Source organism: Amblyomma americanum, chromosome 1 (assembly GCF_052857255.1).
Source record: "Amblyomma americanum isolate KBUSLIRL-KWMA chromosome 1, ASM5285725v1, whole genome shotgun sequence".
Lineage (NCBI taxonomy): Eukaryota > Metazoa > Arthropoda > Arachnida > Ixodida > Ixodidae > Amblyomma > Amblyomma americanum.
The window spans coordinates 282429253-282447508 of NC_135497.1; the positions used below are offsets into that span (position 1 = coordinate 282429253).

The 18256-nt window shown below is 49.5% G+C and overlaps 1 protein-coding gene across 1 annotated transcript in view; it reads left to right on the forward strand.

Moving 5' to 3' along the window:
- LOC144118419 (protocadherin Fat 4-like) overlaps window positions 1-18256 on the forward strand; it is a 270906-nt gene that overhangs the window by 223329 nt on the left and 29321 nt on the right. The window contains exons 20-28 of the mRNA XM_077651364.1: window positions 3420-3782; window positions 4881-5012; window positions 6071-6302; window positions 8794-8921; window positions 9313-9437; window positions 11786-11964; window positions 16264-16502; window positions 17195-17378; window positions 18090-18229. Of these exons, the coding sequence (XP_077507490.1) occupies window positions 3420-3782; window positions 4881-5012; window positions 6071-6302; window positions 8794-8921; window positions 9313-9437; window positions 11786-11964; window positions 16264-16502; window positions 17195-17378; window positions 18090-18229 (1722 nt within the window). The remainder of the gene's footprint in view (window positions 1-3419; window positions 3783-4880; window positions 5013-6070; window positions 6303-8793; window positions 8922-9312; window positions 9438-11785; window positions 11965-16263; window positions 16503-17194; window positions 17379-18089; window positions 18230-18256) is intronic.

Sequence of the window (18256 nt, forward strand, 5' to 3'; positions counted from 1 at the left end):
GCTGGGCGGATCCGCATGACCGTGTCGCTCGGCTTTAAGTGCATGCCTGCATTGTCAGCCACGCGCTTCCGAGACCCTTGCAACCCATAGAGTCAGACTAAAATATGATAAAATTAGTCACGCGAAAGCGCCTCGCATAGGTGAAAGAACCCCCCTGCCTTGTCCGCTGTCGCCGGTCGGTCGCCGCCGTTACGGAGTGGTGCACGTGCGCGCTTCCGCGGAGGTCGCTGCCATTGATTTGGCTCAGCAGTGCATCCTTTGTTGCTCGCGGAATCGAATTACTCCTTCCGGCCGGTCGATCGCGCAGCCTTTGATAGCCCCGAGAAGGGGGCAATAGAGCAAACAAGGCGCGCGCGAAGGCACGCGCTCGCTAACCGGGCGGCCGCGCCGTGTCCCCTCACATGCCGCTGCCTCCTCGGGGACACGCCTTCGACCCCGTTCCTGCAGAATTGAAAGAAAACAGAAAGGGGGGAACGGAACGGCGCGACGTCTGCAGTTGACAGGCTGCGAGGCCGGCGCGGCCGTTTGTTTGGATTAACCAATCAATCTACTTCTCGCGACGCTGTTTGCCCGCCGCAAACTCCTTGTAAATAGGCCAGGTCTTCCAGCGGCGCCAGTGGGGCCTCGTCGAACACGGCCGCGTGAAACCGCTGGGGGCCTCGCTTTAAAGCAATCCGCGGCTTCCCGAGTGAGTTTGCGTCGCGCGCAGAGCCAAACAAAGCCGGCGGCAGAGAGTGCTCCGGATTGGATCCGTTGCGCGGGAGACGACGCCCAGGCCGCGCTACATCTCAATGGGGGCTCGTAAACAGCCCTATGTGTATCGAATGGCCCCCGGTCGTTCGGGTAATGGATGGTAGCTGTGCGCAGCTCAAACACAACAGCGAATCGGGGGGAAAAAAAAGGGGAAGAGTAACGGCAGCGCGCCTGGGCTCGAACGTAGGGGAACTCGTTGTTCCCGCGTATGTATGCGCCGTTGCATGGTTTCGCTTTAGTTTTCAGCGGTTCACATGTTCTGAACGTTTCCGAATTTCGTCGAGAAGCGGCCGCCCGCGGCGTTCCGGATGTAACGGATTGAGACAAACGCGCTCGCTTCCCCCCCCCCCCCTTTTGCATTTATTTTCCTTCCGCGAATACGTCGTTGGCAGTGCAATGTGCGTTCAGTTCGTTACGATTTGCATAAATGGTCGTTTTCACTGCGGCCACGCCCGCACTTGGCCGGCGCGTTCCCTCGAATATGACAGCTCGAAAGTTTTCCAAGTTTCCGGGACGACCGCGCTGGAGACAACGAGGAATCGTTCCGCAAATTCTCTTGTCCCCTTCTATTTTTCTTTTTCGCCAAAACATTCTGAGCGGGCGTCAGGACTGACTGTTCTCCAAGGGATGCCAGTAAAGAGTTACTTCCTTTTCTTTAAATCTTTTCACGAATTATATAAACTGTTTTAGTGCCTGTCACTCCGCTTTGGCGCGAAGACACCCTCTTGGCTTCCTTAATTACGGGCAGCCCCACCGAGCGGCTACATTGCTATCGCGGTACTCGCAACTCTTGAGACAGCTTTCAGAGTTTGCGATGTGAAAAACAATTAGTGCGCATTAATGCATGGGCCGTCACGCTAAAGTGCTGTTCGCTGTGCTTCCTCAAGTTTTCTCTCTTTTTTAAAAACTTTTGCAAGGCGTTTTTTTTTCCTTTTCAGCATAATGTGGGCACCGTGCGTAATGACTAAGCTTAGCGACCGCTTTACGCGCGTACTTTGTTCGTTTCATTAAGAAAGCCCGGAAGATGCGGCGTGCATCTAAGAAAAACCAAATAATATTTGGCGCATTTCTCCAATTTTACAGGTCTGTAAATGAAGCTGAAAGCGAGGCAAATAAATTTTGGCGCCAGTCTTAGTGGCTGCTTTTACCGACGTTACTCGAAATTCCGTGCAAAACTTCTCCGCCTGATCTTCTTAACGTTGCGGTAGTAACAACATCATCATCATCATCATCATCATCAACAACAACAAAAAGAATAGTCTTCGTGATATGAGGGCACAATTATTGTCGCCATTATCATCGCCACTACGGATGTTTTGTAGTAACTAGCGATGCAATGACAGTTAACGAAACGGAACCCGCAGCTTCAGATTGATATGGCAAGCCAACGTCAGTTTTAGTGCTGCCGCTATCAATTCTGCTGAGCAGGGCAGGCCAATTTTTTTATTTTTGTACCCCAGGGAACCTACTGGAGTACGGTGCATTTCATTTTTTAACCGCTGCGCTTTCTCTGCACAACTGAGAGTTGCGTGACGTGCCTCTTTGTAGAGCACACTATAAGCCCAAGGCTATTTACCATTATCGACTCAGATAATGAGCACATTAGCTTGTGTGCTTGCGCCTAATTTCAAACCGAGCTTTGTGCTCTTACACCCTAGCTCAGGACTCTATCGATGAGTTTCTCCACCTGCAGAGAATTCTAGGGAGCGCATCGGTTTCCAGACGATTTGTTAATTCATATCGACGAGCGCTAGTCCTCCATAGGAAGCGTAAATTTTTCGTAACTTGTTTTTACATGTTCGCCATTGCCACACAGGGTGCATTTGATCCGAGTGTTTTTTCTTACCTCAGACCGATTGTTCCCAAGACACTTAGTGCCAAAAGATAATTTATGAACAACTCAAGGGGGAAATTAGTCGAATGTCTTAGTGGTGAAATTTGTTGAATGGGCACAATTTAATGCGTGTTTTGAAGCTTTTTCGCAGGAAAAAAGAATGAGGAGGGGCGGAGGAGGGGAGGGGTTAATTTCGTTCCTCAAACGAAAATTTTCTGCTGCAGAAAGTGAGATGAGGAACGGATTGGTCACCTTCCTTTTAATCTTCCATCTTCCATAAGCCGCCCACGCTTGCTGCTTATGCATGGGCTAAAGGAGATACTATATCCATACTGTAAAAAAAAAAGAAGCTTTGAATTTAAGCATTTTTGTTTTCCACTAACAGTGCACATGTTATTTAGTGTTGACTACTCGCTACTCATGGACTAGTCTGCTGTCCAGGATAATAGTTGGATCGAGTAGGGGAACGTAGAAAACCTTCAAAGTGGAAACAAATCATGAGGTTATGGCCCTGGTTCCGCTCGGAATAATAAATACGCAACCATACTCTAAGCCGCCTTGTGGTCAGTTGCTGCAGTGCATGCCTTGCCCCAAACAATGTAACTTTTTATATATTTATCAGGACAAATGGGACGACAAATACTGGACAGCAACGTTGATGGTAGAATTACTCGAGGCCCCATGCGGACCGTGACCTGCAGTCATTCCCAGTAAAACCCAGTGAAACCAGACCGCGTAGTCTCGGCTAGTTAAGCAAATTATTTATACTTTGTTCCGGCTTTTCCCTTGAATCTTGGTTCGTTTCGTTTGATGTTTTGTGCGCTATTAATTATTTCCACCGACATCATTCCGTTTGGTACGCTGGTTCTCCGCGTCTCTTGCACCTAAGCGGGTGCATTGCGCGGGAGACATTAATGCGCTCATAATGCTCGCCGGCACCCGGACGCACCCGCAGGCCAAGGACGCTGACCTGGGCGACAACGCGGTGATGAAGTACCGCATCATTGGCGGCAACGACGACGGCTCCTTCGCGGTCAACGAGGACACGGGCGCCGTGAGCACCAGCAAGCGGCTCAACTTTGAGACGCAGCCCGAGTACGCCCTCCAGGTGGCTGCCTTCAACGTGAAGCCGTTCCAGGGACCCAACGCTGCCATCATGGGCAATCCCGTGGTCAACCTCATCGTCAAGGTCCAGGTGAGCTTTTAGCGTGAATCGGACGGCGTCCTCAACCCGTACACATGCCTCGGTGTGTCCGGGATGCTTTAGCGTGTCCGACCTGTTCGCCCTCTTCGATCGAGAGCGCGTAATGATGAAGGCGGCGCTGACTTTCGGCACTACCACAAAAGTGAGCGCAGTCGCCAGCTTGGGAGGATTTTCCGAACTGAATGCTGAGTCCGGTTTCAAACCTGTTCAAGCGACTGCGTTTTTCACGTTCAAATGGAAAACACGCAGAAAAGGAAGATCGCTTGGAAACGACGACTGCAAGCTTCACTCGTGGACTTGCTCCTAATAAAGCGACAGGGGACAGACTGCGAAATTGTGGAGGCGCAACGAAAGGAGCGATTGGTGAGGGGAAAAAAATTAAGCGCGCACGTAGAAATAAACGTTCTAAATGCGGGCGAATAACTTCAAAGCAAGCAAAGGACAAAAACTGCGGGGCTGGCAAATGAATTCCATCACGCTTTAAATAAAAATAAGCACCGCTGCAGCGAACTAAGGACATTGCGGTTTTAGTGGAACGAAGAAGAAGCGTTGCAGAAGACTGTACAACGAAGTAGCGGCGAATTTTGCACTTAAAGGCAATGGGTTGAACGAAAAAAAAAATCAAGTCCAAAACAGGTACCAGACAGCACTGAACAGCCATTGGGCGGCTTCCGTTCTTTGTCGCGGCAGCCGGTGATTAAGCCGGAGATTGCAATTTTCTACTTTGTGTGCGGCCTTACTTAGCAGATAAACGAATTGAAACGTACTAGAAGTATAATAACAATTCAAAGCAGTATATGTAAAACTAGACTTTAAATTGGCTGGCAGTCGTAATAGTGTCTGCATTGTTGTCGATAGCCTTACTGCGCTGTACCATTGGCGATTGCAAACGAAAGAGCGTTGAAAATGTAGCAGCCACATCTACACTCTAAACACAAATGCACCTATATGGGAGTAGGAAGGGAGTAAGCTGTCCCCTAGCGCACACCCCTTTTTTTACTCCTTATTGTTTAGAGTGTAGCTGCTTTGTGCAGAGTTTCTGCGACACGGCGTGGCAACCATGTTGCTGTTGTTCGCTTTGCGCCGCAGGACGTGAACGACGAGCTGGTGACGTTTGAGCGCAGCTCCTACAACTTCCGCATCTGGGAGAACACAACGCGCAGCGAGACGGTTGGCTTCCTGAACGCCACCAACCAGCACAGAGAGTCCGGAAACCAGCAGGTTGGTATACATGCACACACCGCAGGCCTGGCACACCTGCTGAGTGCCCTCGCCTTGCAAACACCCACATCCACGGTTTAAAGTGTTTTTACACCGGGATTCTCGACGAGGTGCAGCTAGAAGCAGCACGGCGCACATTTGAGAGACGCTTTGCGCTTAGAGCACCGCCTGCTTGTCAAGAAAGGTTTGTGTGGCAATTTGGTAACGGACCACCAGGAGCAATCCAGAAAAAAATAAATGAACGATGCATCGACAGCGAAAGCTATCAAGAGAGTATCATTGTGATCGCTGCTAAAGTGTTAACAGTAGGGCATTTGTATTTCGGAACGAGCAGTCAACTGTCGCCACATTGTCAGAGGAACGCTAAGTACATTTTAGTGCATTGTCCAACCACTGTCAGAAACTGCAATAATAGCCTGTAGATTTAGTTCACTCCTTTTTGTACCCATTTAGACGCTGTAGTTCATTTGTCTATTCATTTTTTCACCTTACCCAGAGAGGCCCTTTATGCTTCCCGGCCAAAAATTCTAGCATTGAGCTTCCCACACCCTCATTCTTTTAGGGACGTCGAAACGTGAGATCATTATAACAGCCGCATGGGTGATTTGCGGGTGGTTAATGCAATAGAAACCTTCTCCTCCTCATGACTTCGTGCCGTTGGCTAAGCCGACGGTGTCGGCTGGTGCTATGCCAACGTAACCACAACATGTGAGGTAGCCTTGCGCTACGCGCATAAGTCGGGGACAATATACGGTCACCACGCGCCTTCTTTGTATTTACGCTGTACGAAGGAGTAAAGGTTGTAGGGTATGCTTGGTAGACAGCCGTCATAGATCTTAGGTTTAGAATGTATAGTGGCGGGCAAATTTCCCTTTAATGTCTCTTTCAAGACCCGGACACGTCATTTGGCTATTGTTGGCGCTGTAGGTTAAAGCAGACACCCCATTAAGAGCAAACTAGCACTCGGAGAAAGATTTGCGGGATCGGAGCCTTAGCAGAAATGAGACGATGACAAGTGTGAGCGTCCGCGCGTGACGTCTGGACTTGGCTGGGCGCAGGTGACCTTTTGGATCGCCGAGGGCAACGCCCAGGGCAAATTCTGGATCAACCCGAGCACCGGGGAGCTGGTGCTGATGGACAGCGTCGACCGGGACCCGCCCGAGAACCAGGTCCAGTTCCGGCTCAAGGTCTTCGCACGGGACCTGCAGTCCATCGCTCCCTTCAACACCTCGGTGCCCGTGATCATCGACGTCCTCGACGTCAACGACAACGCGCCCACCTTTGGCGAAGGTATGCCGACCGCCACCGCTATGTGCGCCGGCAACACAGTTTTTGCGTGCACTGTATATTTGAAACAATGCTCCGAGTTAGAGAAAGAGAGAAAAACCTTTGGTTAGGGGGCCGCCAACTCGGGGCCGCCCGTGACGTGAGGTATATGCACAGGTTGGTTAGCGCGTGTTGTGGTAATGAGGTGTCAGTGCACTTCACTGCAGGTAGCTGTGCGCTGTGGTGCTAGCGTCGTCGGACAATGAGCGGTGGTTCTGCATCAGAGCGGGTGCTAATGCATTGCGTGGAAGTTGTTTGTTCGTGTTCAGCGAAACGCCGCCGGAAATACGATGACTCGGGCGACCGACGGCTCTCCACCCGCATTAGTAAGCGGTTGGACACGAGTGGTCAGCTGCGCTGGTGCGGCATTATGGCGCACTGGAGAAATTAAAAGTTCGGCTCCTGCATCTTACCCATATCCATACCATGTATATATATATATATATATATATATATATATATATATATATATATATATATATATATATATATATATATATATATATATATATATATATATATATATATATATATATATAATATATATATATATATATATATATATATATATATATATATATATATATAGTATGCGCTTGGTTCATTGGCAATGCTCTGCGCACAACAGCCTGGGTCGCCAACGAGGAGCGTCTTCATTATTAAGGGCTCTTTTAAAATTCAAGGCACGAAGTTATCATGACCACTCCGGTAATGCTGCGCGCACCTTGTTTTCGCGCGTTTAAATGAAGCTGAGAGGGCGGGTGCCTCTGGGCAAACTTGTGTGTCAAGCCTCCGGTGATGAAGAACCAGTAAATGCTTCCGGTTTTGCCAAAAGTTGTTGTCTCATTTTTGTTTTATCAAGGAGAGGAAAAGCTTGGAATAAAAATGAAAAGAAAAAGGCATAAACCGCGTCCTCCACCCGGAAGAGGGCCTTCGGGCACTCCGGAAAATTAACAACGAAGCTCGTGCGAAGACAGAAAAGCGCGCCATCTTTTTCATCCTCCGTTATATGACGGTGCTATACTTTAATTTTCTTCAGTGGAGAAGAGTTTATCTTAAAGGGGCGGCCAAAGTAATTGCGCTGGTACTTTTTTCCTAATTATAATTGCCACCAGAAAAGCAAAAAAAGAAAAAGGAATGAAACATCTCTCTCCTTTGAGAGCACTCTTCGTTTCGAGCCAAGCAGTATTTTGAGTCAACAGCACTCAACGTTCACGGCGACTTAATCGCGTAAGGGGGAAGTAATCTCTACCACCTTTTGTTATTAGCACAGAAGAAAAGTCACCGACAAGATCTCGTTAGTCGCATCTCTCTCTCTATTTTTTTTTTTTTACTTTCTGTGGCGGGCTTTAGAATCCACGACAAACATTATTAACTTGAAGTCGGCGGCGAACGAAAGAAAGTAGCTTAGCCGGTTAGGGATTTGCGAAGCGGTTGCGAGCTGTGAGAGCACTGTGCTAAATACAAAAAAAAATATTAAGATGCAGAACGGGACAATAAAAATAGTACTATGAATGAGCACTCTACAAAGCAGCCACTTAATACACGCTGCGCGCGCATCTAGAGAAAATAAAATGGTACTTACTGCTTGAACTTAATCTAAACGCGATTCTGAATGCTTTCCTGTTCGAGAAGAACCCTTATTCGTTTTCTTCTGCTCTTCAGAGAAATGAAACTTAAAGAGTTCCTTCCGTTGCCTGCTGTGTTGTCGGCTCCTGTTTTCGTCATTGCATTTTCGTTGCTAGAGACTACAAATTGAGGAACCGATAATAATGATTATGAACTTTAAAAAAGAAGGCTTTGTTTTTTTATTTTTGGAGGAGGAGGGAGGTGGGGATGTTGCGGGGCGTTTGCTATGAAAAGTTTAGCAGTTCAACTGGGGTGGTCTAACAGGACCTACTGGCAACAACTATCAGATTGAAGGCTTTTCCTGCTGTTTGTTTTTTATTTACAAGGCTTTGATTTCCTCAAATCGACTTATTATGTGGCTGGCGAGGGATCTTTTAACACTGGCTTGATATGAAGGGCATGGCTGTCTGGAAGGAAACTGCCGTCACGTCTGAAGCCGAACAGCGTTGTTGTTTGTGCCACTTGCGGCTTCGGTAGATGCAGAATGCATTGGCGCACTTCGCGACAGCCACAGAAATCTACTACAATGGTTGAAAGCTGTCCTGAAGGGCCACCGACGAGCCTGCATACTATACGGAGCTCAGTTTCCCAGCGATTGATGTTGTTCAGCGCTGTGTCGACTTATGAGGAGCAACAGTGTGCAGTGTTTGACGGGCGCAAAGCAGAAGCCGCTGCAAAACGCAGCGCTATGCAGGCCGGCGCGCTCCTTTACTCTGCACTGAGTGCGATGCTGAAAAGAAGCCTAGTCTATACTTAGTAGGAAGCGCAAACTGCTCTGTCCACTTGGATAAAGTAACGCCGCCTCCCCGTGTCCTCTGCTGTGCAGAAAAGTTTGCCCTCGAGCTTCCTGAAAGTCTCCCGGTGGGGACCGAACTGCCAGCCTTCTACCGCGCTCGTGACATTGATGCTGGCCCCAACGGACAGATTGTCCGCTTCATGATCGAGGGATCCGAGGTGAGTGCGCCTGAAGAACGCCACTGCGTGCATCAAGTGTCGGGCAGTGTGTGTTTGTGAGCGAGACAGACAGTTTTAGCAGTTTTGCTCGCTATTCTTGAGCACAGACTCTGTTTACTTAACCAGAACGCCATTTACTTGACTAGAGCGCGCCAAGAACCGACAGCTTGTTTATGTTGTGTTCTTATTTGGAGCAGTGAGAAATGAAGATGGCGACCGCGATGCGGCTCATTTAAGCCGATTTATTTCAGGGCGCGTCCTTAGTCACAAGCGTGCTAAAGCAGAGAAATCGTGCAAAAAAACGAGAATGTCATTTTCGAAAACTTTCTCACTTCTTTCGCCGAGTTTTGTTTTGCGCGCGCCGCGATTTCCTTACTTCTCTTTCCATCAGGACAAGTTCTTCGTGAACAACATGACAGGAGCCCTGACGCTGATCTCGGAACTCGACTACGAGACCGCCGAAACACACGAGTTCACCGTGTTTGCCATTGACGGAGGAACGCCGCCGAAGACTGGGTAATGTCCCCCGTTGGCAAGCTGTGCGCGCTGGCTTTGGCGAGCGTAATTAATGCGCTCCTGCACAATTGCAGTGAAGTTACCCGATTAGCTCACAAGTTAGCTGCATTAGATGAAGAAACGAACTGCACGTTAGAACAACAACAGCAGCAACAACAACAACAACCAAAAATAAAGTATTATGCCTTGAGAGTTTTATCCTTCCATTCGACTGCCGTTATAACTTATGTCAGTTCTGTTTGCATAATTTTGCCTCCTAGCAGCCGAAAAGAATATCCATCGTGATTTTTCGTGACGTGCTGTTCTAACTACCTTATTTGGCTGAGTTAAGTAAAAACTGCTGGCGTTTTGAACTGTAACAGCGCAGCATATGGATTCTTTCAGCCAAGAAAGCGCGAAATTTCTTTTCAGGAGTGAAACAATGAACGAGCAAACGCTATCTTTCTTTTTATAGGAGCGGGTTTTGATTCAGGACATAGTACACTGAGCGGAGAGAACGAGAGGGAAAAAAAAAAGAGATCAGTGTACTCATGCAGACTGAATTCCAGCATGCACATTCTGTCATATATGTCTAGTCAAGTAAACTCAATTAAAAACGCAAGCAGGTATCCCATCGCAGCTTCCTCGCTGCCCAGGAATGCGTCACGAGAGGGTCGCAGCAGTCGGGATATTTACCGGTCGCCGTGATGTTGGGAGAACGCGGAAACTGTTACGTGAAGTTTTGTTGTGCCCATCCGCCTTTTTTTTTTATTCTTTCATCTAGACTCCCCAGCGCGACTTTTCTAACATTTCTTTCTCCAAAGGCACGTCAGGGCTACGTCTGTGCAATCTGATCTCATTTCCGGAAAGTCTCGGCTCGAAATTAAATAAAAAAACAAGCAATTTTATCCTTCTTTGCGGATCATGCTTCCTAGCTTCGAGTTTATCCAGCTATATTATTGTTGCCGGCAGTCTTTCCACTGCGCGTGTGCGCCCTTTGGAATCCTGTCTCAGATTGGATTCGTTACTTCAACCAACTTTTTCGTCCTTTGACGAAAGTTCGTCGCTCCTAGTTCTGACTGAAACCCGTAATCTCTGACAGTGGCGCCTTTATGATTGCATTTCTGCCTTCTATCTTTTTTCTTATTCCTCCTTCGACGCTGCCGCAAGCGTTTGCTTCTACTTGATAGGTCTCAAATCGACATCCAGAAAGTCTCGAGTCTAGAACGTCGATGGCAGGGCGGAGTGGGGAACCGTATAAAAGCGAAAAGGATCAATTTAAGAGAAAAAAAAAATCTTGGAACAACTGTTGGCAAGAATGCTGGTGTTTTTCGACGCTACGGTGAAAAATGAAGTCTTTGATCCAGAAATCAGCTTTAATGGTTTCCAATACGGGCTCACTTTGACCTTTCGTCGTTGCGTGGAGCAAACTCTTCGAGTCAACAAACGCCGCTCCCTCGGCGCCCATCGTATACAGTACTGCTGGTAAAAATTTCATGGCGGCCTATAGCGGCTGGATGCGCTTTGCTTAGTCAACGGCGCAGTCTTCCAGCTTAGCTTTAAAGCGTCTCACCTGGCGTTCAAATGAACCACTTGATTTTGCTGCTTTCGTTTCGTTAAGAGGGCCCCTTTCTTCAACGCTTCCTTCATGTTTGTGGATGTCAAGGAGATGACTGGGCACAGGCAGCATTTGATAACGGAAACGAGGCACTCTACAAATAGTAAAAAAACAGTATTCCATTACAACAATAAATGATCGTGTTAGAGAAAGAACAATTTTTGCACGGATATAGTGCGCTATGTTCGCATTTAGATTTACAATTTAGAAGCACACGAACTGTATCAATGCCACGTGCGAATCTATTATAGGTTTAAACTCGTATCGCACCCAAAATTAACAAAAAATGAAGTTAGTTCAGAGGTTTCTGGAAGCTTAATTTCCGAGCTATAGTTTTTTACGAATCGACTGCAGTTCGAAGGTTGAAGGACTGACGCTTCGCAGCTGACACACAGTTGTCGAAGTGTCGCGCAGTTTTCAGTGCCGATGCATGGGCTGCAAGACCTTCACTTTCTCATAGGCGACTTTTGTGTCGAAAACGTCGCGTGAGAAACGAACTGAAAGCAGTTAGTTGCATTATAAAGCATGCAAAATGGTACTGATTGTTTTTAGCGCAGCACGTGCAAATGGAACGCTGTCGGAGATTTTACCGCAGCCCGGGCTCCCATAGGGCTTTATGGGTGTGCTATTGCCCGTAATGCGATTGGTAGTGTTACGTTACACGCTGCTACGTCATCTTAATTCCCTCACGATGTCGCTGCGGGATCCACTAAGTCTCCGTATCCCTGTATTTTTTTTTAAATGTTCACAGCTCTGCAAGCATCATCATTTCGGTGCAGAACATCAACGAATTCAGCCCCGAGTTCATCGGCCTTCCGTACAATTTCTACGTTGCCGAAAATGCGGCGCGTGGAACGAGCGTCGGCCAAATCCAAGCTCAGGACAAGGACGGCAACAAGATCACCTACACCGTCTCCGACGGCGACTCAGGTAATGGAAGAACACAGGGCCTCTTCCCTTCTGGCCTTCGCTGAAAGCGGGCGCCGGTGCTCGTATGCACTGCACAACGAAACCGTCCGGGTGTCCTTTTTGAGAAATGCCATTTGCAGCACATGGCACGCAATGTAAAGAATATGTAGCAAAAAAATAAAAGGAGGGGGTGGGAGGGGACGGAAGGGGAGAGAAGTTAATTACGATACACCGTTCAAGCTATCCGCCGGCAGACGTCATTGCACTGTTCTGCAGTTGGCTTCCAGCCGCGAGCTGTTTTGGATACGTTGAACTCGCCCACTTTTCGCTACGCACCACCGTAATGGCGAAGCACGCAGCCTTGATGAAAGCCTTCAGACAACAGGGTTTGCTTCGTAGCTATATAGTCGTGTACTTCGCACCCCTGAATCTCGAAATGTTCGGAATAGTGAGGATAAGAGAAACGTCATGAGTTTGACGCTTCGGAAATTTGCTACTCCCCCCCCCCCCCCCCCTCTTTTTTTCTTCGGAAACTGCTCTTCCTAACCTGCAGAGCCCTAATACTCTAATACGCGGAGAACATGAGAAGAACGAAGAAGAAGAAGGTCGTCATCTTCTTCTTCTTCTCCTCAAGTAATATGGCACATACCCACGTGGGGGGATTGGCCAAGGTATAGAGTAGAATGCCAATGAAGCATTTGCGCGGGGAAGGAAACGTCAGAAGACTGAATCAAGATAAAAAAAAATTGGAAAAATAAAATGAATTCAAGAGGTACGAGTCATCCGGAATAGAATCTTCCATGGAAACTTCTTTGTTTATTTAACTACACCTTGGCCAATCCCCCCGCGTGGGTATGTGCCATATCCCTGGGGTGAAGAAGAAGGAGAAGGGGGGCTTTTCTTTAGGACCAGTGGAATGTTCAAATAAGGCGAACAGAACTTTTATTCCTTTTTTTTCTTCAAATTCACTGGTTGGGTAGCGGTGTGAATAAGAGGAGAGCAATGCTTGTAGCGTTTACCTCAGAAACTAGCGTTTAACCTTCGCGTCCAAGCAGCTAGATTTCACGAGGTGAAATCGCGCATGTCTCGTTCTTCACTCCTTGAACGAAGAAAACAAAGGGCGGAAATGGAGCGACAGCGAGACGTTTCGAGCCCAACCCAATCAGTGAACAGGCGCATACACGTAAGGCCCCGTTAGTCTGGGAAGCAAGGCGTGCTGTCATCCAGCGCTGTCAGCCCGAGCGAAACCCAGGCACCTCGTACCCGACGTCTGCCACGTGATGCTCATACACGTACGAACACGCATGCGTGCTTAGCAGGACGTCGCGCAGGAAATAGCGCGACACGAGGTAACGGCGGCGGCGGGACTTCGGCGACGGGGCCTCAGGTTATTTCCCGTCGGATCGATTTCCCAGATATTTGCCGTTCTCCCTCTGCTTTCTTTCTCTTGTCGCGTTCACAGCACTAATTTTGAGTTATAAGGTCGATTAAAAAAAGAACGTATTGTGCCTAGCCCGGAGAAAAAAAATCAAGACCTTGGGACCCTAAAAAGGAGTAATAATATATTTACGTATAAGGAAGAAGAGGAAAAAAAAGCATGGAAAGAAAGGAACGCTCTGCCTCTCACATCTCCGCCTCTCTTCCTTCTCCGTCAAAAGGAATGTCGGTGCATTACAGAATCACCAGCGTCCTCTCTTATAGGTTCCATTAACGTGGTCCGTGCTCGCTTTAATGCACTTCCTCGTTAATTGGTCCTCTTGTGCTATAGGGCACAGCCCGCCCCATCTTCCGCCATTCCCTCCTCATATCCCTTTTCTATCCCCCCTTTTTTCCTTGCCATTCTTTTATCATCTATCTTTCGGATAGCCCTCAAGGAAAAACGAAAGCGTGCCGACGTCAGATCGTGCCGTGATTCGGTCCCTAATGACCATACGGAAGGCGTGCGCCTTTCCCGCTACCCCTCCCTCGAATGCGCAGATCCACAGAAAGCTCGCACGACGTCTTGTTCAGCGTTGTTTTGGTGGAAAATGTGACAGCGATGACTCTGCGCGGGAAATGGTTTTTAATCGCGTTCCCCCTCGAACTCTTCACCGCGAGAGAGGGAGGCACTCCTTATACCGCATGGTGTGCTTACAAATTGTTTCGTTCAGCGCGACGGTTCGGGCACGTGCTACGCTTGCCCAGCCAAGTTCTGACCCATGTCGGTGAGCGTTAAAAGACCTTCAGGTGGTTTAAATTAGGTCGCAATCCTTCACTACAGCGTGCCTCGTAGCGTAATTATAGCTTTGGCTATTAAAAATCCGCTAATCACCTAAAAAAATCGCCAACACCGTGCATCTATCTAAAAAGACGATTTAAAGCGCTCAGGATGCTCGGTCGCAAGCCTCAGTGCCTTGGAAAGCCTGATAGGACACACTCTGCGCGTAGGACACCAGGCCGCTCACTAGTTGTTTTGCGAGTTTGCTTTATCGAAGGCGGGGAGTAACCATAACGAGAGCTGGAAATTACTCGAGCGCCTGAGAACACCGTCCGCTGTACGACTCGTCCGACGGCTCTCCTCCGGATGCGCGGCGCACTCCCTATCTCGGTGTGCACGGCTGTTCCCGCTCGTGCTCGCGGGACGGTCCGCCGCTCGAGCACTGGCGAAGGAACGGAACAAATGAACTGATATTTCAGCGAGGCCTTCGCAGATTCTATACCTAGAATAAAGAGTGGCCGCAGATAGCTCGCGATACTCCCGCATCTGTGTTTTTTTTTGTGTTTTGATTTGGTGCGAGTCGAATGATTCCGAAGCGCTGCAGCGCCGTCCAAAATTTCCATATCGACTCGCGCGCACGTCTCTGCACGACCGCCGATGCTCAATGCACTTGCATGTGTGTCTGCATGCGTTAGATACTCCGGGTCGAATTCCGGGGCTCGGTGCCTGCTCTCTCCTCCGCCGCCTATGCCATCTTCTCCTCTCTCCCGCAAGGGAGCGCTTCCTGTGCGGGCTGCCCTTTCGGCGCGTTATTCTCGCCTGTATCGCGTCGTCTTGGGGCGTGACGAGACTTCCGATTGAGAATTACGGCAACGCTCATTTGGCGCCGTTCTTGTCCGCGGGGCCGGGGCCTTATTTCGCTTTCCTCCCCTTCGTTGCTTTCTTTTTACTTCACCTCTACCTCCCTTTATTAACGCCCCGCAAAACCGTAGCCGTATATGCGTCAAAAGGGCTTGGCAAACTGCGGCGCTTGGCATTCGCAGTAACGATCGTGCCGGAAACAGCCCGGCGGCCGTTATTTCGGGTCCGCGGACCTGCCCGATTGAGATGTTTTATTGACCCACGAAGCAGGAGGCGGCGACGGGGCTGCCCCCTTCGCCTCCTGCTCCCCCTCTGTGCAAGTGTATACGCGTGCCGCTTGTCGAACCGGCGTCCGTGTGGATGCTGCCGCCTTCGATGTTGGGCGCGGGACGCGTTCATCACGGCATCTCTGCCGGTTCGCTCTGTTCGTTGTTGCCGCCGCTGTTGTGTTGGAAAGCGCGGTGCAGCGATTCGTTCGCTTCCTGCCATTGCGCCGTGGCTTGTTTGGTGCTTGGCGAGGGCGCACGAGCCCGCGCGATGCTGTCCCCTTTCGGGCCGTTTCTTCGTGGCCGATTTCGTTCCCTCTGTCTCGTGAGCCGGAGTCTTGCGAGAGGAGAGATGGGAGCCATATTTCTCTGCCATTCGCGGTATAGAAATTAATGTCCGCGTGTCCAACGGCTGCCGCTCCCTGCTGCTGTGGTGCTGCCTCAGCCCACAGCCGGCTTAGATGGGCTGCGCCACCTTTGCAATATATTTCACTGTCGCGGCAACCGGTTCGACCCGGAAGCGGAAGAAAACAAGAAAGGGAGATAAAGGCTCCGCGGGGGCGGGCGCATTTGCTCGACACTCAATTACCTTCCAGAATCGAAAGGTGTACAGGCGTGGCGCTGCTGCTTGTCGCGTTTTGGGTTAGGCAGTTTCCGAGCGGAGCTTGGTACCGCTATGGGACCCGCGCGGCGCGTGCTCTGCTTTTCGTCGCGTTTGGAGCAGTTGTGGTAAAACCAGGCAGTGCATACGCTGCGGAAATGTCGCTGAAAATAATCGCGGTAATAGTGCAAGTATGGGTGCTTTCCGCCGTGGAGGAAGAAAGCCATTACGAGGCAAAATGCCGACCTTCAGCATAATGTCTCTGCCATCAACAGTGTCCATAAACAGACAAAAACCCTCGGGAACGGTTCCCGTCTTCCAGGAGTAGGTTGTCACGAAAGCACCAGCTAGCGTTAAACTGATTTCGTCGTGACAATGTCCTAACCTCTCCGCAGAGTTCTTTGGCATCGAGGCAGACACGGGCAAGCTGTACGTGCGCAAGAACCTGGAGTCCCGCACGGAGTACGCGCTCGTGGTGGCGGCCACAGATGACGGCTCTCCAGAGACCCGCACGCTGGGCGTCCAGGTGACCGTGTACGTCAAGGAGGTCAACAACTACCCGCCCGTCTTCTCCCACTCCAGCTACAAGGGCACCGTGCTCGAGAAGTACGCCACCGACCGCGTCATCATCAAGGTGAGGAGTCTGCGCTTCTGCGCAGCATTTGCGCCTCGGATGCGGGCGTTCCCATACGGCGACTATAAGTGGCAGTCGCAGCATTTGCGCGTCCGCACCCTGAGGGCAGAAAGACACGAGTCCTCGCTTAGTGCACCGGCAGAGGTAACCACGAAAGAAGCCTCATTCGAAGTTACGAGCTCCCCTGAAGGAGAGAAGATTACTGCGAGCAAGCAAGGCAATAGAAGCGGGAGGGGTGTTGCTTTTGCATTTCTTTTTCGCGAAGAAAGCGAAAGACAAGATTGCCTTTGCCACAAGATACCGATCGAAAGGAAATAAACTGGGAATGACGTAGCGGATGGCATTAGCGAAGTTCCAAAATGAGAAATCTCCCAGACATGTTCGGAAGCAGGGAAAGAGGAACGTGGCTTGTAGTTAGTTTCGTGATCATCAGTTCCCTTTTTTCATTTTCTTGGGGATTGGTGTCCAGCAAAAAGAGAACATATCAGCCAGTACATCATTTTTGAAAGCCGGCTTGCGTCAATTTTTTTTCGTCAGACGCGTTCATCTCAACTGGGAGTTTAACTATTTTTTTTTACCTAGCCTGTTGGTAAACGTCTGAGGGACCGAAACACCGAGGGAGCCATGTTCGCGATATTGTTGTGCTCGAGTGCTCCTTGTGCTCACTCCGCTTTATTTTTTTTTCTCACCAGCTCTTCGCCTCGGACAAAGACTTACAGAACAACACAATCACGTACAACATCTCCAGCGGCAACGACGATAATATATTCCTCATCGATCACCAGACAGGCGATATCCGCGTCAACCCCGCAACTGTCAACCTCTTGGACTACGACCGCAAGAAACAATTCGTCATGCTGGTCCAGGCCAAAGACTGTAAGCACTTTATCTCATGCTACGCTCCGCTGATGCCATTTAGACCGCAGCACCGCTCGGCGCAAAATGTTGTATACACTGGTGGACCTGCATCGCCGACATAGTGTAAGGAACTGATGACGTACCAGCAGAAGGATATACGAACTCCGTTTTTGCGGGTAAACTTAACAGCATTTATTTACGGAAATTAAGATGGCGGATCGATGAAACAGGCGGCCTTGCTCGTGTCGTGGCCGATCCCCGAGTGTCTCTTCTCTCCTGGCTGTAAGCCACATCCTCCTCCTCCTCTGCTCCAGCGCGTGGGCGCTCCCCTATCTACCCTTTGTGGGGTGCTTCTTTTCCTCTTGTCTCCGCCTTCTCCGCTCCAAGAGTAGGGACATGTACGCTTGGAGAGAAGGCCTTCAGTTTCTTTAATCTATTTATTGTTTACCGAAAGACGTCTCGCGCAGGGGGAAGATAGCTGGCTTTTACAAAAGCAGGAATAGTCGTCTTCCCAATCGCAGTTTCAGGTGTGGATAATTGGTTCCGTACATATGCTAATTCCGTACAGCAATAGTAGGCTCCGTAACCTTCCGGTCAAGCCATCATGAACGAGCGTCGTGTGGTTTGCTTGATTGCCTTCTGCTGCTGTCGTCAAAATGGCTTGCCGGCCTTTCATGCCCTCGCACTCGCATTCCTGCACGCTTCAATGTGACTTCTACCTCATTGCAGCTCACAATACGCCTCTTTACGGACTGTCTATGGTTACAATTGACGTTCTGGATTCGAACGACCATGCGCCGACGTTCTCGAAATCGGCGTACTCAGCGTCGCTGCCGGAAAACCTACCGTCTGGGCACTGCTTCTTGAGCGTGAGTAGTCGTTACTCATAGCACGCG